Source organism: Danio aesculapii, chromosome 3 (genome assembly GCF_903798145.1).
Source record: "Danio aesculapii chromosome 3, fDanAes4.1, whole genome shotgun sequence".
NCBI lineage: Eukaryota > Metazoa > Chordata > Actinopteri > Cypriniformes > Danionidae > Danio > Danio aesculapii.
Genome location: NC_079437.1, coordinates 37,828,624 through 37,844,100, shown reverse-complemented (window position 1 = coordinate 37,844,100; position 15,477 = coordinate 37,828,624). Strand labels below are relative to the sequence as shown.

General features: G+C 35.6%; 1 protein-coding gene across 1 annotated transcript; it reads right to left on the bottom strand.

Annotated features, from left to right (window-relative positions):
* Positions 1-1,165: 1,165 nt before the first annotated feature.
* On the bottom strand, positions 1,166-7,563 carry si:dkey-43p13.5 (homeobox protein aristaless-like 3). Its single transcript, XM_056451693.1, has 3 exons — positions 7,256-7,563; positions 3,932-4,089; positions 1,166-1,690 (listed from the first exon to the last, which is right to left on the bottom strand). Exons 1-3 carry the CDS (start codon positions 7,482-7,484, stop codon positions 1,292-1,294), a joined length of 786 nt encoding a protein of 261 aa, XP_056307668.1. The 5' UTR covers positions 7,485-7,563; the 3' UTR covers positions 1,166-1,291.
* Between the last annotated feature and the right edge of the window lie 7,914 nt (positions 7,564-15,477).

Genomic DNA, 15,477 nt, shown 5'->3' with positions numbered 1-15,477 from the left:
TAAAAATAAATCCTAAATACGCTCAAATAGTGATTTCTGCTACTTATTTTAAACGAGCTGACAACTTATATGTTCAATCCACTTAAAATTTGTAAAAAAAAAAAACAATTAGTTTATCTTAATCGATTTGTGTTGAGACAACAAGAAGGAACCCTGCATTTGTTTGACATTTTTTAGCAACTTTTCTCATTTCTTTTAAAAGGAAATTCTGCCACCTTATTGATGTAAAAAAGAGAGCAAAGAAAATTACTAAATGTTATTAGAAGTAATAATGCTATTATAATAATATTGTAAATTTGATGCTTATTAAAGTATATATCAGTTGACAGTTACATGACCTTATATTTGAACATAAACTAGTTGGTATGTTGTTCATTCAAGAGTGCTTTTCTGTTGAATTATTCTTGAATTTCATTACAGCACCTTGACATACTGACTTTTCATAATATTTTTAGATGTTTGAAACAATACATTGCCTAAACTGGTCATGTAATAACAAGTAAAAAAACAGGAACAGAGCTGCCTGTACATTTGTTGTTATTTTAAGGACTTTTTTTTTGTGTTTTAGACTTTTTTTAAATTAATTAATTAATTAACCATTAATTCTTTGATTAGAAATGTTGGTAATATAATCTACAAGACCACTTTTTTGTTTTCTTATCCTTTACTTATTTCAAAAGATAACAGTAAACCATACTGACATAAAAATAAAATAAATTCAAAGAAAATTATTGGCTGCAAGTGTCTTTTAGGACTCGGTGCAAAAACGTGGTCAAAAATGTTTCTCCAAATTGGTTTGTACACCTTTGACATGCATATCATCTGACCATTAACAGACATCAGAGAGCTTTAAACATGATGTAATGGTGTTGTTAAAATATTATTGAAATATTTGTTCAAATCTCAGGGGTACTTCAAGCTAAGAGTTAAAGTTGTTAAAAACAGCTATCGAAAACTGTGAGACAAAGTTTAACTTCACAGTGTAATAGTCAGTTTGATTGATGACAAGAAAAGGTAATTTAATTCAGCTAAATAATTATGGCAGCAATATTTTTTACAGTGTGTGAATAACATATACAGTAATCACGTACCAAAAAAAGTTACAGTAATTTGATTATCACCATTTTAAAATGTAATGTTTATAATGTAATAAGTATTTAGTTTGTAATCTAGATTACATCAGCAAGTACCCAGCACTGTTTTGTTTTGTGTGTTTTGCTTTTCTCAAGCTTACTGTATATGTGTAATAAATAATGAGTTTAGCAGATGTGTATCCTGTACAGATGTCAGCTCAGTCTCTGTCCGAGACTCTCTTCATCTTCCTCTCTCTGGCCACAGTGCTGTGAATCTCAGCCTCATAGTCTCTGGCCTTCGCTCTCAGTTTGGCAATACTGCAGAAGCGCAGATCTTCTGGACCAGGACTCTCAGAGTCCTGTTGGTCTCCAGGCCGCTGGAGCAGGTCTGTGACAGGGCTTTTGATGGCTGAGGGTGAGGGTTTGGGGTGAGCGGGATTTGTTCTGTCTTGGTTTCTGTCCCAGCATGGGCTGCTGCTGTTGTTGTGGAGCTCTGGGTTGCTGATGGAGGATTCGTGGTGTTTGGTGTCAGTGTCCCGTTGGCTGCATTGCTCCCCCGTTTGGATCTGGAGCTTCAGCTGACGACGCATTTTAGCCCGACGGTTCTGAAACCACACCTGGAGGAACAGGTGTGAACAGATTTTTTACTCATTGTGGAGTTTGTGTTGTTTTAAAATGAGTTAGATTGTGTTACGCAGATATTAAGAATACATACAGTATGTTGGCATTAGCTTTGCTTTTCAGAAATAAATAAAATTCAATTAGTCTTTTTGGTTTGGAGTCAGATGAAAATTGAATTTTAAAATGTATGTGCTGTTAATTTGAGTGCTTTTAGGAAATATAACTTGCAGTGAAAAAGATTTGTGGGGTTAGGAGGAGTTCTCTTTTAGACATTGCTAGACATTTTAACAAACAGCTGCTTTGAAACAGCCACGCGTTCAATTAAATGTAAAAATATAGTTTTAAAAAAATAAATGTAATAATATTTGGTACGAGAGCCATTATTAGAAGTCCCTTTCCAAAAGGTACTTGTTTATACTGAAATGTCCATGTCTTAAAAAGGTAAAAAGTATTAATAAATTGATACTTTTTTGAAAAGGTACTGCCACAGTGCGCAGTGGGTAGCAGGTTTGCCTCACAGCAAGAAAGTCACTGGTTCGAGCCTCGGCTGGGTCAATTGGCATATCTGTGTGGAGAGTTTGCATGTTCTCCCCGTGTTCGTGTGGGTTTCCCCCACAAGTCCAAAGACGTGGTACAGGTGAATTGGGTAGGCTAAATTGTCCGTGGTGTACGTGTGTGTGAATGAGTGTGTATGGGTGTTTCCCAGTGATGGGTTGCGACTGGTAGAGCATGCTGGATAAGTTGGCGGTTCATTCAGCTGTGGCGACCACGGATTAATAAAAGGACTAAGCCGAAAAGAAAATGAATTAATGAATGAACCACCAGTGACACAACATTAATCCCTTAATTGTCAGTATTGCACAGGTAGGAGTTTTTCCGAATGTTTAAATTAAAATGATCATATTCATATACCATGTATCATTTTCAAGTCTGAAAATAAATGACAGTTAAGTAGTTAATTTACAATTATGAATAATGGCATTAGTCTTGTTTTCAGTGGCAAGCAGATTCTTCTCATGTATAAATTATAAAATGTGAAAGGATAATTGTGATACAGCAGATTTTTTTAATAAGATTTTTTTTCCGTTTGATTTTTGTAATTGTATTATTTTAATAATAAATTTTATATTTTAACTCTAAATTTTATTTCTAAAAATATAATTTACTTATATTTAATACAGTATATACTATACAGCTGGAGTCAGAATTATTAGCCCCCCTTTGTTTTTGTTTTTTAAAAATTTCCCAAAAGATGTTTAACAGAGCAAGAACATTTTCACAGTATGTCTGATAATATTTTTCTTCTGTAGAAAGTCTTGTTTGCTTTATTTCAGCTAGAATAAAAGCAGTTTTTATTTTTTTATGAACCATTTTAAGGACAAAATTATTAGCCCCTTTAAGTAATTTTTTTTTCCTCGATAGTCTACAGAACAAACCATCTTTATAAAATAACTTGCCTAATTACCCTAACCTGCCTAATTAACCTAGTTAAGCCTTTAAATGTCACTTTAAACTGTATAGAAGTGTCTTGAAAAATATCTAGTCAAATATTATTTACTGTCATCATGGCAAAGATAAAATAAATCAGTTATTAGAGATGAGTTATTAAAACTATCATGTTCAGAAATTTGTTGAAAAAAATCTTCTCTCCGTTAAAATAGAAATTGGGGGAAAAATAAACGGGGGCTAATAATTCTGACTTCAACTGTATAATATATAATTTACTTATGAAAAAATTAAATGACTGATTTTTCTTTTTTTTAACTATCAGTATCAACTATAAGTAATAATAATGAGTTATTCATAATGTCATTTTAAGATTTTTTTCTAATTATTATACAGAAATCATTGTTAATTATTAATATAATTTAATTGATTTTTAAATTAATTTCTCACTTCAATATTTTTCCCCTTAATTCCCTATACATTTATAGTATAATATATTTGTAGGAAAAATAACAAATTTATTATTTTGTCTCCATTTTTCTCAAATAGCCTACTTTTCATTTTAAATATTATTGATCATTTTCAATATTTCTGTAATAATTAAAATCACGTCATTGTTATTCTTATTTTTCCAGTTGTTTTCTAGATTTAGATATGTAGCCCATATTAAAGATCAACAAGACTCTCAATTGTGTGAAATGCAAACATTAATCGTCATAAACATTCAGTAGCCTATATTCTGTCTCCAAATGTATCCTGAATCGCAGTGAGAAAGAGAAAGCTGGACGAACCTGCACTCGGGCCTCTATCAAGTCGAGTCTAAGCGCCAGGGCTTCCCTCATGAAGATGTCCGGGTAGTGTGTGCTCTGGAAGGTCTTCTCCAGCTCCTCCAGCTGCCAGCTGCTGTAGTTCGCGCGCGCCCGCCGCTGCTTCACTGGCCGCGGTTCATCTGGAAGCCACATCGCAGCCGCCAATTAGACAATTGCCAGCGGCTGACAAGGAACTAATGGCTCTAGATTGGATAATTAGCGCGGCGTTCATTAAGGCCTCTTCAGCCGAGCCGGATAATTGATTGTTAGTTACGAGCTGTTAGCCGATCCTTTGTAAACATTTCGAATCCTATTAAATACTGTAAAATGAGGATGGACAATTATGAGCTAATATGAGTCGCTAATGGACTCTGTTAATGAACGTTATGCTTATTAAGAACAATATGTTATTAAGGACAAACCACCGAAATATATAGGCCTACACTGTAAAAAAAATGGCCGTGACTTCAACGGTAAAAAAACTGTAAAAATGCTACAGTACAAATCCGTAACCTGGTTAACGGTATGTTTCCTTAATATATACGGCGTTAATTGACTTTCCCAGAATTTCCTGCATGGCACATCACTTTTTATGCTTTTTGTTGACATTACTATGGATCTTTTTAGTTGTTTCCCCATCAGTTATGTACATTAGAGATTTATGTTACATCTAATGTTGATAAACAATGTTTATTTCATGACTTTAATTTTATGCGTGTTACGATACTGGTGTTTAATAGCTGTGTGAATGACACTGAGCACCTTCTATATATTGATGCATCTTTCTGCTTGTGGGAAAAGCTTTTTGTGATGAGGATTGGTTCATTATGTAACTACCTTATCACCACCTGCATGTGGGTGTGCTAACGTGTCTAACTGTGTAATCAAAGATGTGTAGATGATGGTAAATCAAAATGCATACATATTGCCTCCATAAATTAATAAAATACGGTAGTTTACCGTTAAAATGAGAAATTACCTTTACGGTTTGTACCGTATTTTTAACTGTAAAATACTGGCAACCACAGCTGCCGGTTTTTTACTGTAAATTTTACGGATTTATTTGTTACAGTGTATAAAGGGGTGGACTTATGATTTGAGGACCCTAAGCAATTTTATGGGGCCATATTGAAACTCAAAACATTCTCTTTCTCTATAGATGTTTTTCCTCTGTAGATTCATTTATAATTAGTATTATTATTATTATTTTAATAAACTGCATGCTAAAAATATATTTAAAATAGAATCCTTCTTAATGTAAAATTAAATTGTACCCATTGCCACTGAACATATTGGACGAAGATGCAACCGTAAAAACACACAGCGCTGTCATTTTTTAAACTCTAGTAGTAATCTTTTTATCATTATTTGAATAAAAGCTGTTTGTGAATCAGTGGCCATCACTGTTCACTGGGAAAAAAATCTTTTATTTAAACAGACACTTCTTAAGCTACCGAACATTCCACTATTCATGGGGGCCCCCAGATTAGAAAAGAAGTAATAATGTTAAAATCTTAATGATTATACATGGATTTTACAGCATATGACAGAGAATTAATAAAAGAGCTATATGATTAATATAGGCTTCTTGGCATTGGTCGGGACCCCCTAATTCCCTGGGGCCCTAAGCGGCTGCTTGCCTTGCTTATTGGTTAAGTCCGCCCCTGGGCCTAAATATAAATAAATAAATATATAAGACCTAAAGCTAACTCGCTAGTGACTATAGATGTTTCGCCACCTTAGAATTATAAGGTTCTATCTGACATTTTTGTCAAAATTGAGTTATTGTCATATTCCCATATTTACATTATGGGATGTTTTTTTATAAGTTGTTTACATTTTAAGACTTTTTATTAAAAAAATAAATAAAATAAAAAATAAAAGATGTTACACACATATTGTTTTCTATATGGATTGCAAAAACTTTGAAGCTCCATATCTCAAAATCGTTTAGAAGGCAGATAGAACTTTATAATATTAATAGGATAAAATAGCCTTTAGGTGTGTTTTAATAAAAATGTGATAGGCTAAAATAAGACAGTTGTAACACAATTTTTAAAAGGTTAATGTTGCCTTTGTGGTCATAAATACGTAATTTTATGGATCATTTATTCATATTTTGATATTCATTAGCATTAACACTTATTAGGCCTGTAGTGTCTATGTGTATTGTGTATACATGTCCAGAATGTATATACATAGAAATCTTTAAATACAAGCAAAGTGCTTTAATTTCCCATATAACTTACAAATGTTCATTGTCATTCTGGGTAACAGATATAGTTTTGAAACAACTTACTTATTCTGATCTGATCTTAACATGGAATCTTATCTTGGAAATTTCACATCTGTCACATCCATAACGGAAAAGTGTCACATGCATAGCGAAGCTTTTCCTTCATAAATGCAAAGATGTCAAATAAAATAAAATCATGTTTGTTCTATAGAGAACCAACTCTTATCCTTTTGATTATTTCTTTTGGGTTGTGCAGTTTCATTCACAGAATTTCTACAAAGTATGTTGTATACTGTAAACTTGCAGACTTTTTTGTCACATCCATAACACATGTTTATTTTCCTCATTTAAAATATAAAAAATGTTTACAGATTGATCTTTTTCTGATCCTATAACTCTGTGTTTAGTTATTATGTAAAATATAAACAGATGTTTCAATATACGGTTAACATATACTTATTATGTGAATTTATGTTTTGAGTTGCAAATTTCACATCCATAACGCTGGAATTGCTCATATATAAAATATATATAGTTGCAATCAGAATTATTCAACCCCCTTTGAATTTTTTTTCTTCTTTTAAATATTTCCCAAACGATGTTTAACAGAGCAAGGAAATTATTATATATTAATTAATATAAATATCAAATTGGTAAAATGGTGGTTTAGTTTTAATAATATAATATAATATAATATAATATAATATAATATAATATAATATAATATAATATAATTAATTTAACAATATAACATAATATAATATACTAAAATATAATATAATATTAATTTAATTTAATATAAGTTAATGTAACATAACATATTAAAAAAGGACAGAACCGAATAGAATAGAATAGAATAGAACAAATTAAGTATTATTCTTGTAAAAATTAAAGCAATACATAATAAAATTATTACAAAATATTTGTAATATATGTAACTGTATGTATATTACTAATATATTACACAAAAATAAAGTCTTTTTGCTTTTCACTCAAATAAAAACTTGCAACATAAAATATGTCTATATTATATGTTCTAAGAAATGGACTTCATGTTTTATCGTGCTCACCGATGTTGTCAGCAGGGCGTCCTGTAGATGGATGAGCGGCCAGCAGCAGGCTCTGTTTGCAGGGTTCAGGCTGCAGGTAACTGCGCAGGAGCTCATAGCTGAGCAGAGGCCCGGGTATGAAGATCTGCGGAGAACTCAACCTGCTGGGGAACGCAGGGAAGAAATGAGCAGCCGGAGAGTGGAAGACTGCAGGAGACAGAGGAGACACCAAATGCCCAGCGCCAAACATGACCAAATCCAGCAAACTCTAGAAGAAAAGCTCCAGACGCTTTGGAGATCCTGCGGGAAGAAGGACTTCTTCTTGAAGATCTTCACAGGTTCAACATTTCTCACCTGAGTCAGGTGTGAGTCCCGCCTTCTCCCGGAGTCACATGACTCACCCATGAGCACTAATCCCAGCAAAACAGGGTTGGCTTTGATGGAAAGAGCCCAATCAAATAGGGGACCATTGTCTCCACGCTTCATTTAAGAGAGGTTTCTTTAGCATCACTCTTCAGTCTACATCCAGGGTGACACCTAATGCCTCCTAATCCACACCTCGGCTACTCTGAAGGAGTAATAAGTGAGTAATAACCCCCCCTTGATCCTTTTGGGGAGGAGTGTATGGAAAGGCCTGTCAGTCTGAAGTTTTCCATAGACAAGTTCAGGCTTCTGTGTTCACTTATTAATGTGACAAAACAGACATTTGCAATTGGAGTGTGGCGGGAAAAATAGGGAAAAGCATCGCAAACGCTTTAAAAGACACGTACAACTGCTGGCAAAACCTGTTTGCTCTCTGCGTATAAGGTTTAGATCTTAAAGCAGCAGACGGATCTTAAATCATTAAGGGAGAATCCAAAGGTTCACAGCTGAGGAGCATTCTGTAAGAAAAGCTAACACAAACAGAGCTTCGGATGAATTCTGCAGAGAGCGCAAACAAACAGCCTCTGTTTACACAGTAAACACATCACACTAATTGGGCCACATAATTGACATTCATTTACAAGCCCATTTGCAGCATTTGGGTGACGTTCATTTGCGATACAACATGGCTAAATGAACAAACAAACAGATTAAAAAATCTTCATGAAAGGCTTTGATGAGTTTCCATAATCAACCTGCTTGTCTTTGGCGATTTTTTCTTTCGCGTCTGAAATGGAGAATGTGTGGCTTCGACTGGGAATCCTGCTGTCAGATTAAAACCCGCTGCTTTTGTTGCAAAAGATGTCTAAGCCTGTTATCTCACTCAAAGCCTTCTTCACATTAGGAATAAGATCACCTGTCCAAACAAGGTGTATTGTTCGGTCCTGAGCTGAGGACAGAGTTCACTAACAATGGTTTGGGTCACAGATCTGCGGCCTTTGAAAACAGATCACTTTCCCAGCTCGAGACTGAATTGTACTTAGGGAGGAATGTCAAAGTATTCGCTGCAGCACATCAAATATAGGATACTCTGACTGAGAGTTTAATCAATTACATGTAGATACTTGTGTAATTTGAAACTAATAACTTACTCGTTTTGACAATTGAATTTACACCAGCTACACCATTATCAACACAACAACATTGTGTTTTCAAGACAGAAAAAAATATAGTTTTATGTTTCAAGTCAACAATGTTTTGTGGGTCTGAAAATGCAAACTTTTAAAAACAGGTTTCTTTATAGTGTGTGTAAACTGTAAACGGCAATTTTATGAAAATACTGAAGTTACACAAGCATATCACATATTGCGTTTATTGACCTTATTCTTTAATGCGGAAGTGCACTCGTTTTTTGTGATTGTTTTAGAACGTCCAATTCAGCTCACTGAGAATTTACTAGGAATAATAAACCACAGAAATGGTCAAACTCGCTCAACAAACAAATGTTGGCATGATTATACAAACAAAGCAGAATCATGTAATAAGAAAATGTCAGTTTGCAACATCAAGCAGTATGTTTTATATGTCTAAAAATAAATGGAAGTGAATGATACCAGAAGTCTCGAACCAAAAAGATTCAAATGGCTGCGCCTGCTCGTACGCGAAGAATAAGGTGAGTAGAGATCTGAACCTGACTAAAAATACATCATAATGTGCACAAGCACATGTTTATTTCAGCCCAACCTCACCAGGAAATATAATTGATTTACGTATTGTCAGAAAAGTGGAATATTCATACAAACTGTGTACAATTTTGAAAGGAAGACCTGCCCCCAAAACCCCACCTTTATTGGGGAATGATCAAATTGTATTAAATTGTACAAATCAGATCACTAAAAATTAGCTACCAAATCGAAATGTTACAAATTATCATGCAATTGTGTTGGTTTCTTTAAAGTCACTCAACTACTGGCTTGGCATACATTGTAAGAATGAAAATTATCATGTGCATTTGTTTCTATGCCAAAACATGTCTTCCATTCTAACACGTAATACAGTGTATTTTAGCATATTTGTGGATCCATGTGAATGAAGTTAAAGATGCAGTAGGTGATCTGACAAAATGCTAACAGGTTAGCATAATAAATTTGAAACACATTCCCACCCCTGGCATCCAAAGCCATGCCTCCTGAAATCGCGATCGCGTGCACCTTAAAGATGACAGCAGACAACCCACTGGATCATGCAATTCGCCAGTTAGAAAACTTTATAGTACTTTAAAAACTACAATTCAGGATGAAAAACTGTATTATATCTAGCACGTTTTCAGTTGTGTAGCAAGTAAAACTTGTCATAATGTGCAATATTTCATGCTTGGTGGTTGGCAGTGCGGCGTGCAGGCATTACACATATTACTAAGCCATACTTACTTACTATTTCAGACCGAATATTCTAAGTAGCATAGTAAACAATATAAGGAGCACACTGTCATCGTAAAGCAGGCTAGGCTGCATAGTGCTATTTACTTATGTTTTGTTGTTAAACTATATAAAAATCTACATTATCGATGGTGTAAAAGGTCCTTTATAAAACTGAAAATAGTCACATCAATTATTCGCTGGAAGATTTCAGTGGCTGAACAACACTTCTGTGCATTTAACCCATTTGTAACAACACAAATATCAGCTTTGCCTGACTATAAGAGTTTTAAAACATAACATTACCTGTCTAATGCTGTGTTCACATCAGACACGGAACACGCGTCAAGCGCGAGTGATTTACATGTTAAGTCAATGCAAAGACAAGAATAGGCATCCTGCGGCGCGATACGCGCAAATGACGCGATGCGAATGGCCTAATATGCACGAATTGAGCATTTGATGCGCTTAGCGCACGAAATGCTCGAGTTCAAAAATCTGAACTTCAGGAGATATTCGCGCCGCGGTAACCAATCAGGAGCTTGCTCCTTTAGGGGCGTGATTATGACGTAGTGCCTGTTGTTGGTGTCCCGGGGGAAAATCCTCCTGCCTACACCGACAACAGTTCATCAAACTGTGCTCGGCTCAGTCAGATGCACCACTGAAAGCTTCCATCATCCAGGTTAAGTTTCTGGAGGAGTTTATGAGTTCACAGATTTGGGTGCACCTCTGAAGGGATCTAGTGGACTCAGACACTGCTCCAAACAACTCGATGCAGTTTTTCAGCCTTCATAAAGCACATAAACACAGTTATTTGCTCAATAAAATCCATGTTAGCCATTTAGCAATGAAGCTACAGTCACCGGGCAGACAGAAGCCCTGCCGATGATGCGAATCTACATCTGTTCTGAAGTAATTTAGATGCGCAAATGAAGAAGATTTGACTCGCGAATGAAGCAGATTTTGATGCGCGAATGAAGCGAGTAAACTCACAGCATTACTTCAGCCTTGGTATCATCCTTCCTCCAGCATGCAAAAGTAACTCCAATATTGACTCGGGATTTTAAAAAGTTTTGATTCAGCAAAGAGAGCAGGAAGGCTCAAATTACTGTAATTGAGTAGTTTTTCTTCAGGAATTAGTCACTATTTTTTCTTGTCTATGGGGATTAGAAAAATCAGTCCTGTGATTCCTGTTCAATCAAATTACTATGAGGTATATCGCATCATAATGAACTACCTCAAGACATGGGTGCTTTATAATTGCAGCAAACTGTTTGGAAGCATTGTCCAAGAAGCGTGTCCAAGAAGATGTCCAAAATCTTTACAATGTTTAGATGCATGTCACTGATGAGAAGATGACGGATGTTTACTGCATGATGACCGAAATGGCCTTAAACACCCAGCAGGCACAAGACCTCAACATAATGTCTGATTGAAGTTGCACAAAATTGTGTTGATGTCAGAACCCAACTTCAGGTCGACGTCAATGTCCAACCTAAAACCAACCAAATATCAACATCCAATGACGTTGTGTGGACGTTACTATCAGGCATTGCCATGTCTGACGAATAAATGTCAGTATTTGTTGTCAATATGATGTTGGCTCGACATCGGATTTTGGTCACTTTCCAACCCAACCTAAAATCAACCAAATATCAACGTCATTTGACGTCGTTATTGGACATCAAAATAATATTGTCCTTAGACGCTGACTAGACATTGAATTTTGGTCACCTGACATCGAACTTAATCAAACCTAATGTTAACATTTTATGATGTTGTGTGTCTGTTGGGCAGTACTCTTTCCACCACTGCGTCTAGCATGTTCAGATTGGCTATAGTCTTGACTAGTGCGGTTGAATGACTTTAGTCCTGGAAGCACTGTACAAATGTGGCGGCGCTATTGACGCATTCACAGGGTCTGTATGCTATATCTAGTGTATATATCTATGATTAATAGTAAGTAAGGTAGTTGGGTTCAGGTATTGGGTAGGATTAGGGATGTAGAAGAAGATCATACTTTATAAGTGCTAATAAACAGTGTCTTAATAATAGGAAGGCAATAGACCAGAATAGTTAATTGTGGGCATTATACAAAAACTCAAATGTTACCAAGAATTTGTTTACAACTGCAGTTTTGAGTGCATTATTCATTTTTTAATTTTCCTTTGGCTTAGTCGCTGATTCATCAGGGGTTGCCACAGCAGAATAAACCACCAACTACTCTGGCATATGTTTTACTTAGCGGAAGCCCTTCCAGAAACACCCATAAACTCTCTCGCATTCACACACTCAAACTCTAGGGGAAATTTAGTTTGTCCAATTCACCTGTGTAAGAATGAGTTTTAACCAACACAATCTTACGGCAATTCGTAACTTTTTGATTTAGTGGCTAATTCGTATGATCTAATTCGTACAACTTAGTACGATTTGCTCATCCCTCAATGACGGTTGGGTTTAGGGGTGGGGTTAGGTGCCACGCCTCATTTTTAAAATCGTACATTTTCGTACGACTGAACTCTAAAGCCACTAAACTGACAAAACGTAAAATACTTACGTTTTGTCGTGAGATCAGGCTGTTTTAACCACAGCAGTTCGAACTGTAGTTTTGCTGAGTGACTAAAAAGTTATCAGCATGATGGTAAAAAACTGTACATTTCTAGTCAAACAATTCTTCTGTAATTTATATCAAAAACGGAAATAAGGGCAGTATTAATAGCTAAAATTGTGGGCGAGCGTTAATATTATGTGATTGTATTGTATTGCAATATGGAGCAATTAAGTGTTGATGTTAAATCAAAAGTAACTCACAAATACTTGAAAATGACATGATTTAATGACATAAATTCTTTATGGTTACAACTGAATTAAGCACAATTAACTGTATAAAATGATCGAATATGAAATGATAAAAAAAACTTATGAAAATATTTGTACCCAGCTTAAATTAAAATAAAGTTACCAGAGGTAGAAGGAAAGACAGAGGGAGGGAGAGACAAAGAGAGCAGGAAGGCCTTAAAGAGGCAGAGAAGATAGACTCCAGATCAGAAGAGGAGCAGAGCAGGACAGCACAGACCAGGAAAAGACAGACCAGGACAGAGCAGGGAGCAAAGTTTACCAAAAGACAGAGCAAAGTTTACCAGCTATTTTGTCTCTTTCTTGACCGTGTGACCAAAGCCCAAATGCTGAGACATTCAAACTGACCAATCAACATGTGACCACATCGTAAAATCCCCAAAGTCCACACACCAGGCCATGATCTAATCAGTATCTGCCTTTGGAACTTGTGTAGGCCTTCTTTAGTGAAAAAAGATGTTTTGCCATAAAAACAAATGCATATGATAATTTAGGCCCAGTTTATACTAATGCGCTTTCGTTTTAAAACGCAAAAGTTTTGCTACGGTTACGCCATCCATCCACACTACGCCGGAGTTTTCGAGCGCCGAAAATGGAATGTTTTGGAAAAGCTTAAGAGACGGGGCTGCAGACATTCGCCTCTCTGATTGGGACTTTTCCTCAATATTAAGTAGCCTACACACAGTTCAGTCCTGCATCCTCTCCTTGTAAGTTCAGACTTCGCAAGTTTGATATGGAAAACAGACTCCCGAGGACATGTCGGGTAAATCTTCAAAAAGGAACATTCTTATAACCTTATTCACATAATCCTGGATACGTACATTGTTTCACTTTCTTAACAATAAAATGAAAACATGATATAAGGAACTGCTATTTTTATTTTCATATTAACAACTTAACAGACAGCAGAAATGTTGAGGCGTCGTGTAGCTACATATATGAGCGTCATCTTCACTGTATGCATATTTACAGTATAACAAAACGTAGCCTACTGCCTCCTTTCATTCTCAGTGAAATTACTAAACATAGGTCCCTCTTTTGCTGAATATCAGTGTTAATCATCAGTCATGGCCATTATAAAAGTATACCGTACAATAAGTTTCTACATTATAGGAAATAAAGGCAAACAATCAGTCAATATACAGAACGTACGCGGTTACATTAATTATTAACTTATCTCTGCACTCAGCCAAAACACGTTACCTGAGGACAAGTATTAAAAAATGCAAAGTCGGGGAATATGTTGTTAGATATAGACAACAAGATGAATTAAATATCACGTTTAACAAATATAGTGAGATTGGATCCAGCAGTAGATCCTTGATGAACAGTTCTACGAGCACAGCTCTCATCTGGCTAGATATGCTGCAGCACATGCCAGAGTGTGTGTGTGTGGTCACGTGATGTGTGTTTTCAGTGGTTTGGTGTAGACAGAGAGTTGTTCAGAAACGCTGGGTGAAACGCTAGTGTGGACGCAGATCGTTTTCATTCTAAAACGCGGTTTTAAAACTAAAACGTACTAGAGTAAACGGGGCCTTAGACTCTTACACCTGTAGCGCATGTCATTGGACTGTGGGGGAAAACGGAGCAATCGAAGGAAACCCACACGAGAACATGCAAACTCCACACAGAAATGCCAACTGACCCAGCTGGGACTCGAACCAGCGACCATCTTGCTGGCGACAGTGAGTAAATAATTATTTTGTTAAACATACTCTGAAGAAAAATGTTATTAAATGTATGCCCATTCTGTAAAATCTTTTAAAATCTGTTGACTTTCACGAACTCTTTAACTTCTCCTTTACTCCTTAATATTGAAATCAGAATTTGGAAAAAATGATAGGCCACATATGCACAAAGTTTTAGGAGTGCGAGTGCCAATTTATTACAGTATGTATGTATGTGTACAAAACATGACCTACTGCTGAAATCAAGTTCAAACTCAATTCAAACTCAAACCTACATGGAATTAAATATTCCAAAAGTGGAAATATATATATAATTCTCACTAAAAACACGAACCAAGAATACAGTTTCTTATTGCACAATAGTGTGCACTTCATTGACAGCCATGCTAATGAGATGCTTGCGGTAAATCTGTTTGCAGATCTCTTCATTTTTTTAACATCAACGAGCACTTTTGGAAAACTGAACGCAAGACGAAATCATCCAAAAACAATTTCAAAGTCTAATTTTGGCCAGCTATCCTCTTCTGGTTTAACTAATTCACTTGATCTTCCATAAAAGATTTAAGAGGGCAAACAACTTGATCTTTAGGGAAACATTCCTAACAGTCAGCCTGGCTTGAAAAACAGAACTCTTGCCATGTCTAGTTGGCAGACAAGCTACCTTCTGGAAAACTAATGGACGTTTGTTAGTGATGGATCGTCTGTGAAAAATGTGTTCATTTTGAAAGGGTCTTTTAATTTGACAATGATGTGCTTTGATTATGCGGAGAACCTTGTATATGTTTAAGAACCAATAAAGCAGTTGATCAATATTGATGAATCCTCAAGGTCCGAGATTTAAACAACTTTTTTTTTTCCATCAGATGGCTTTGTGATGTTTCCAGGCTAACCATTAAATATGTATTTTTGATGGCTTTTA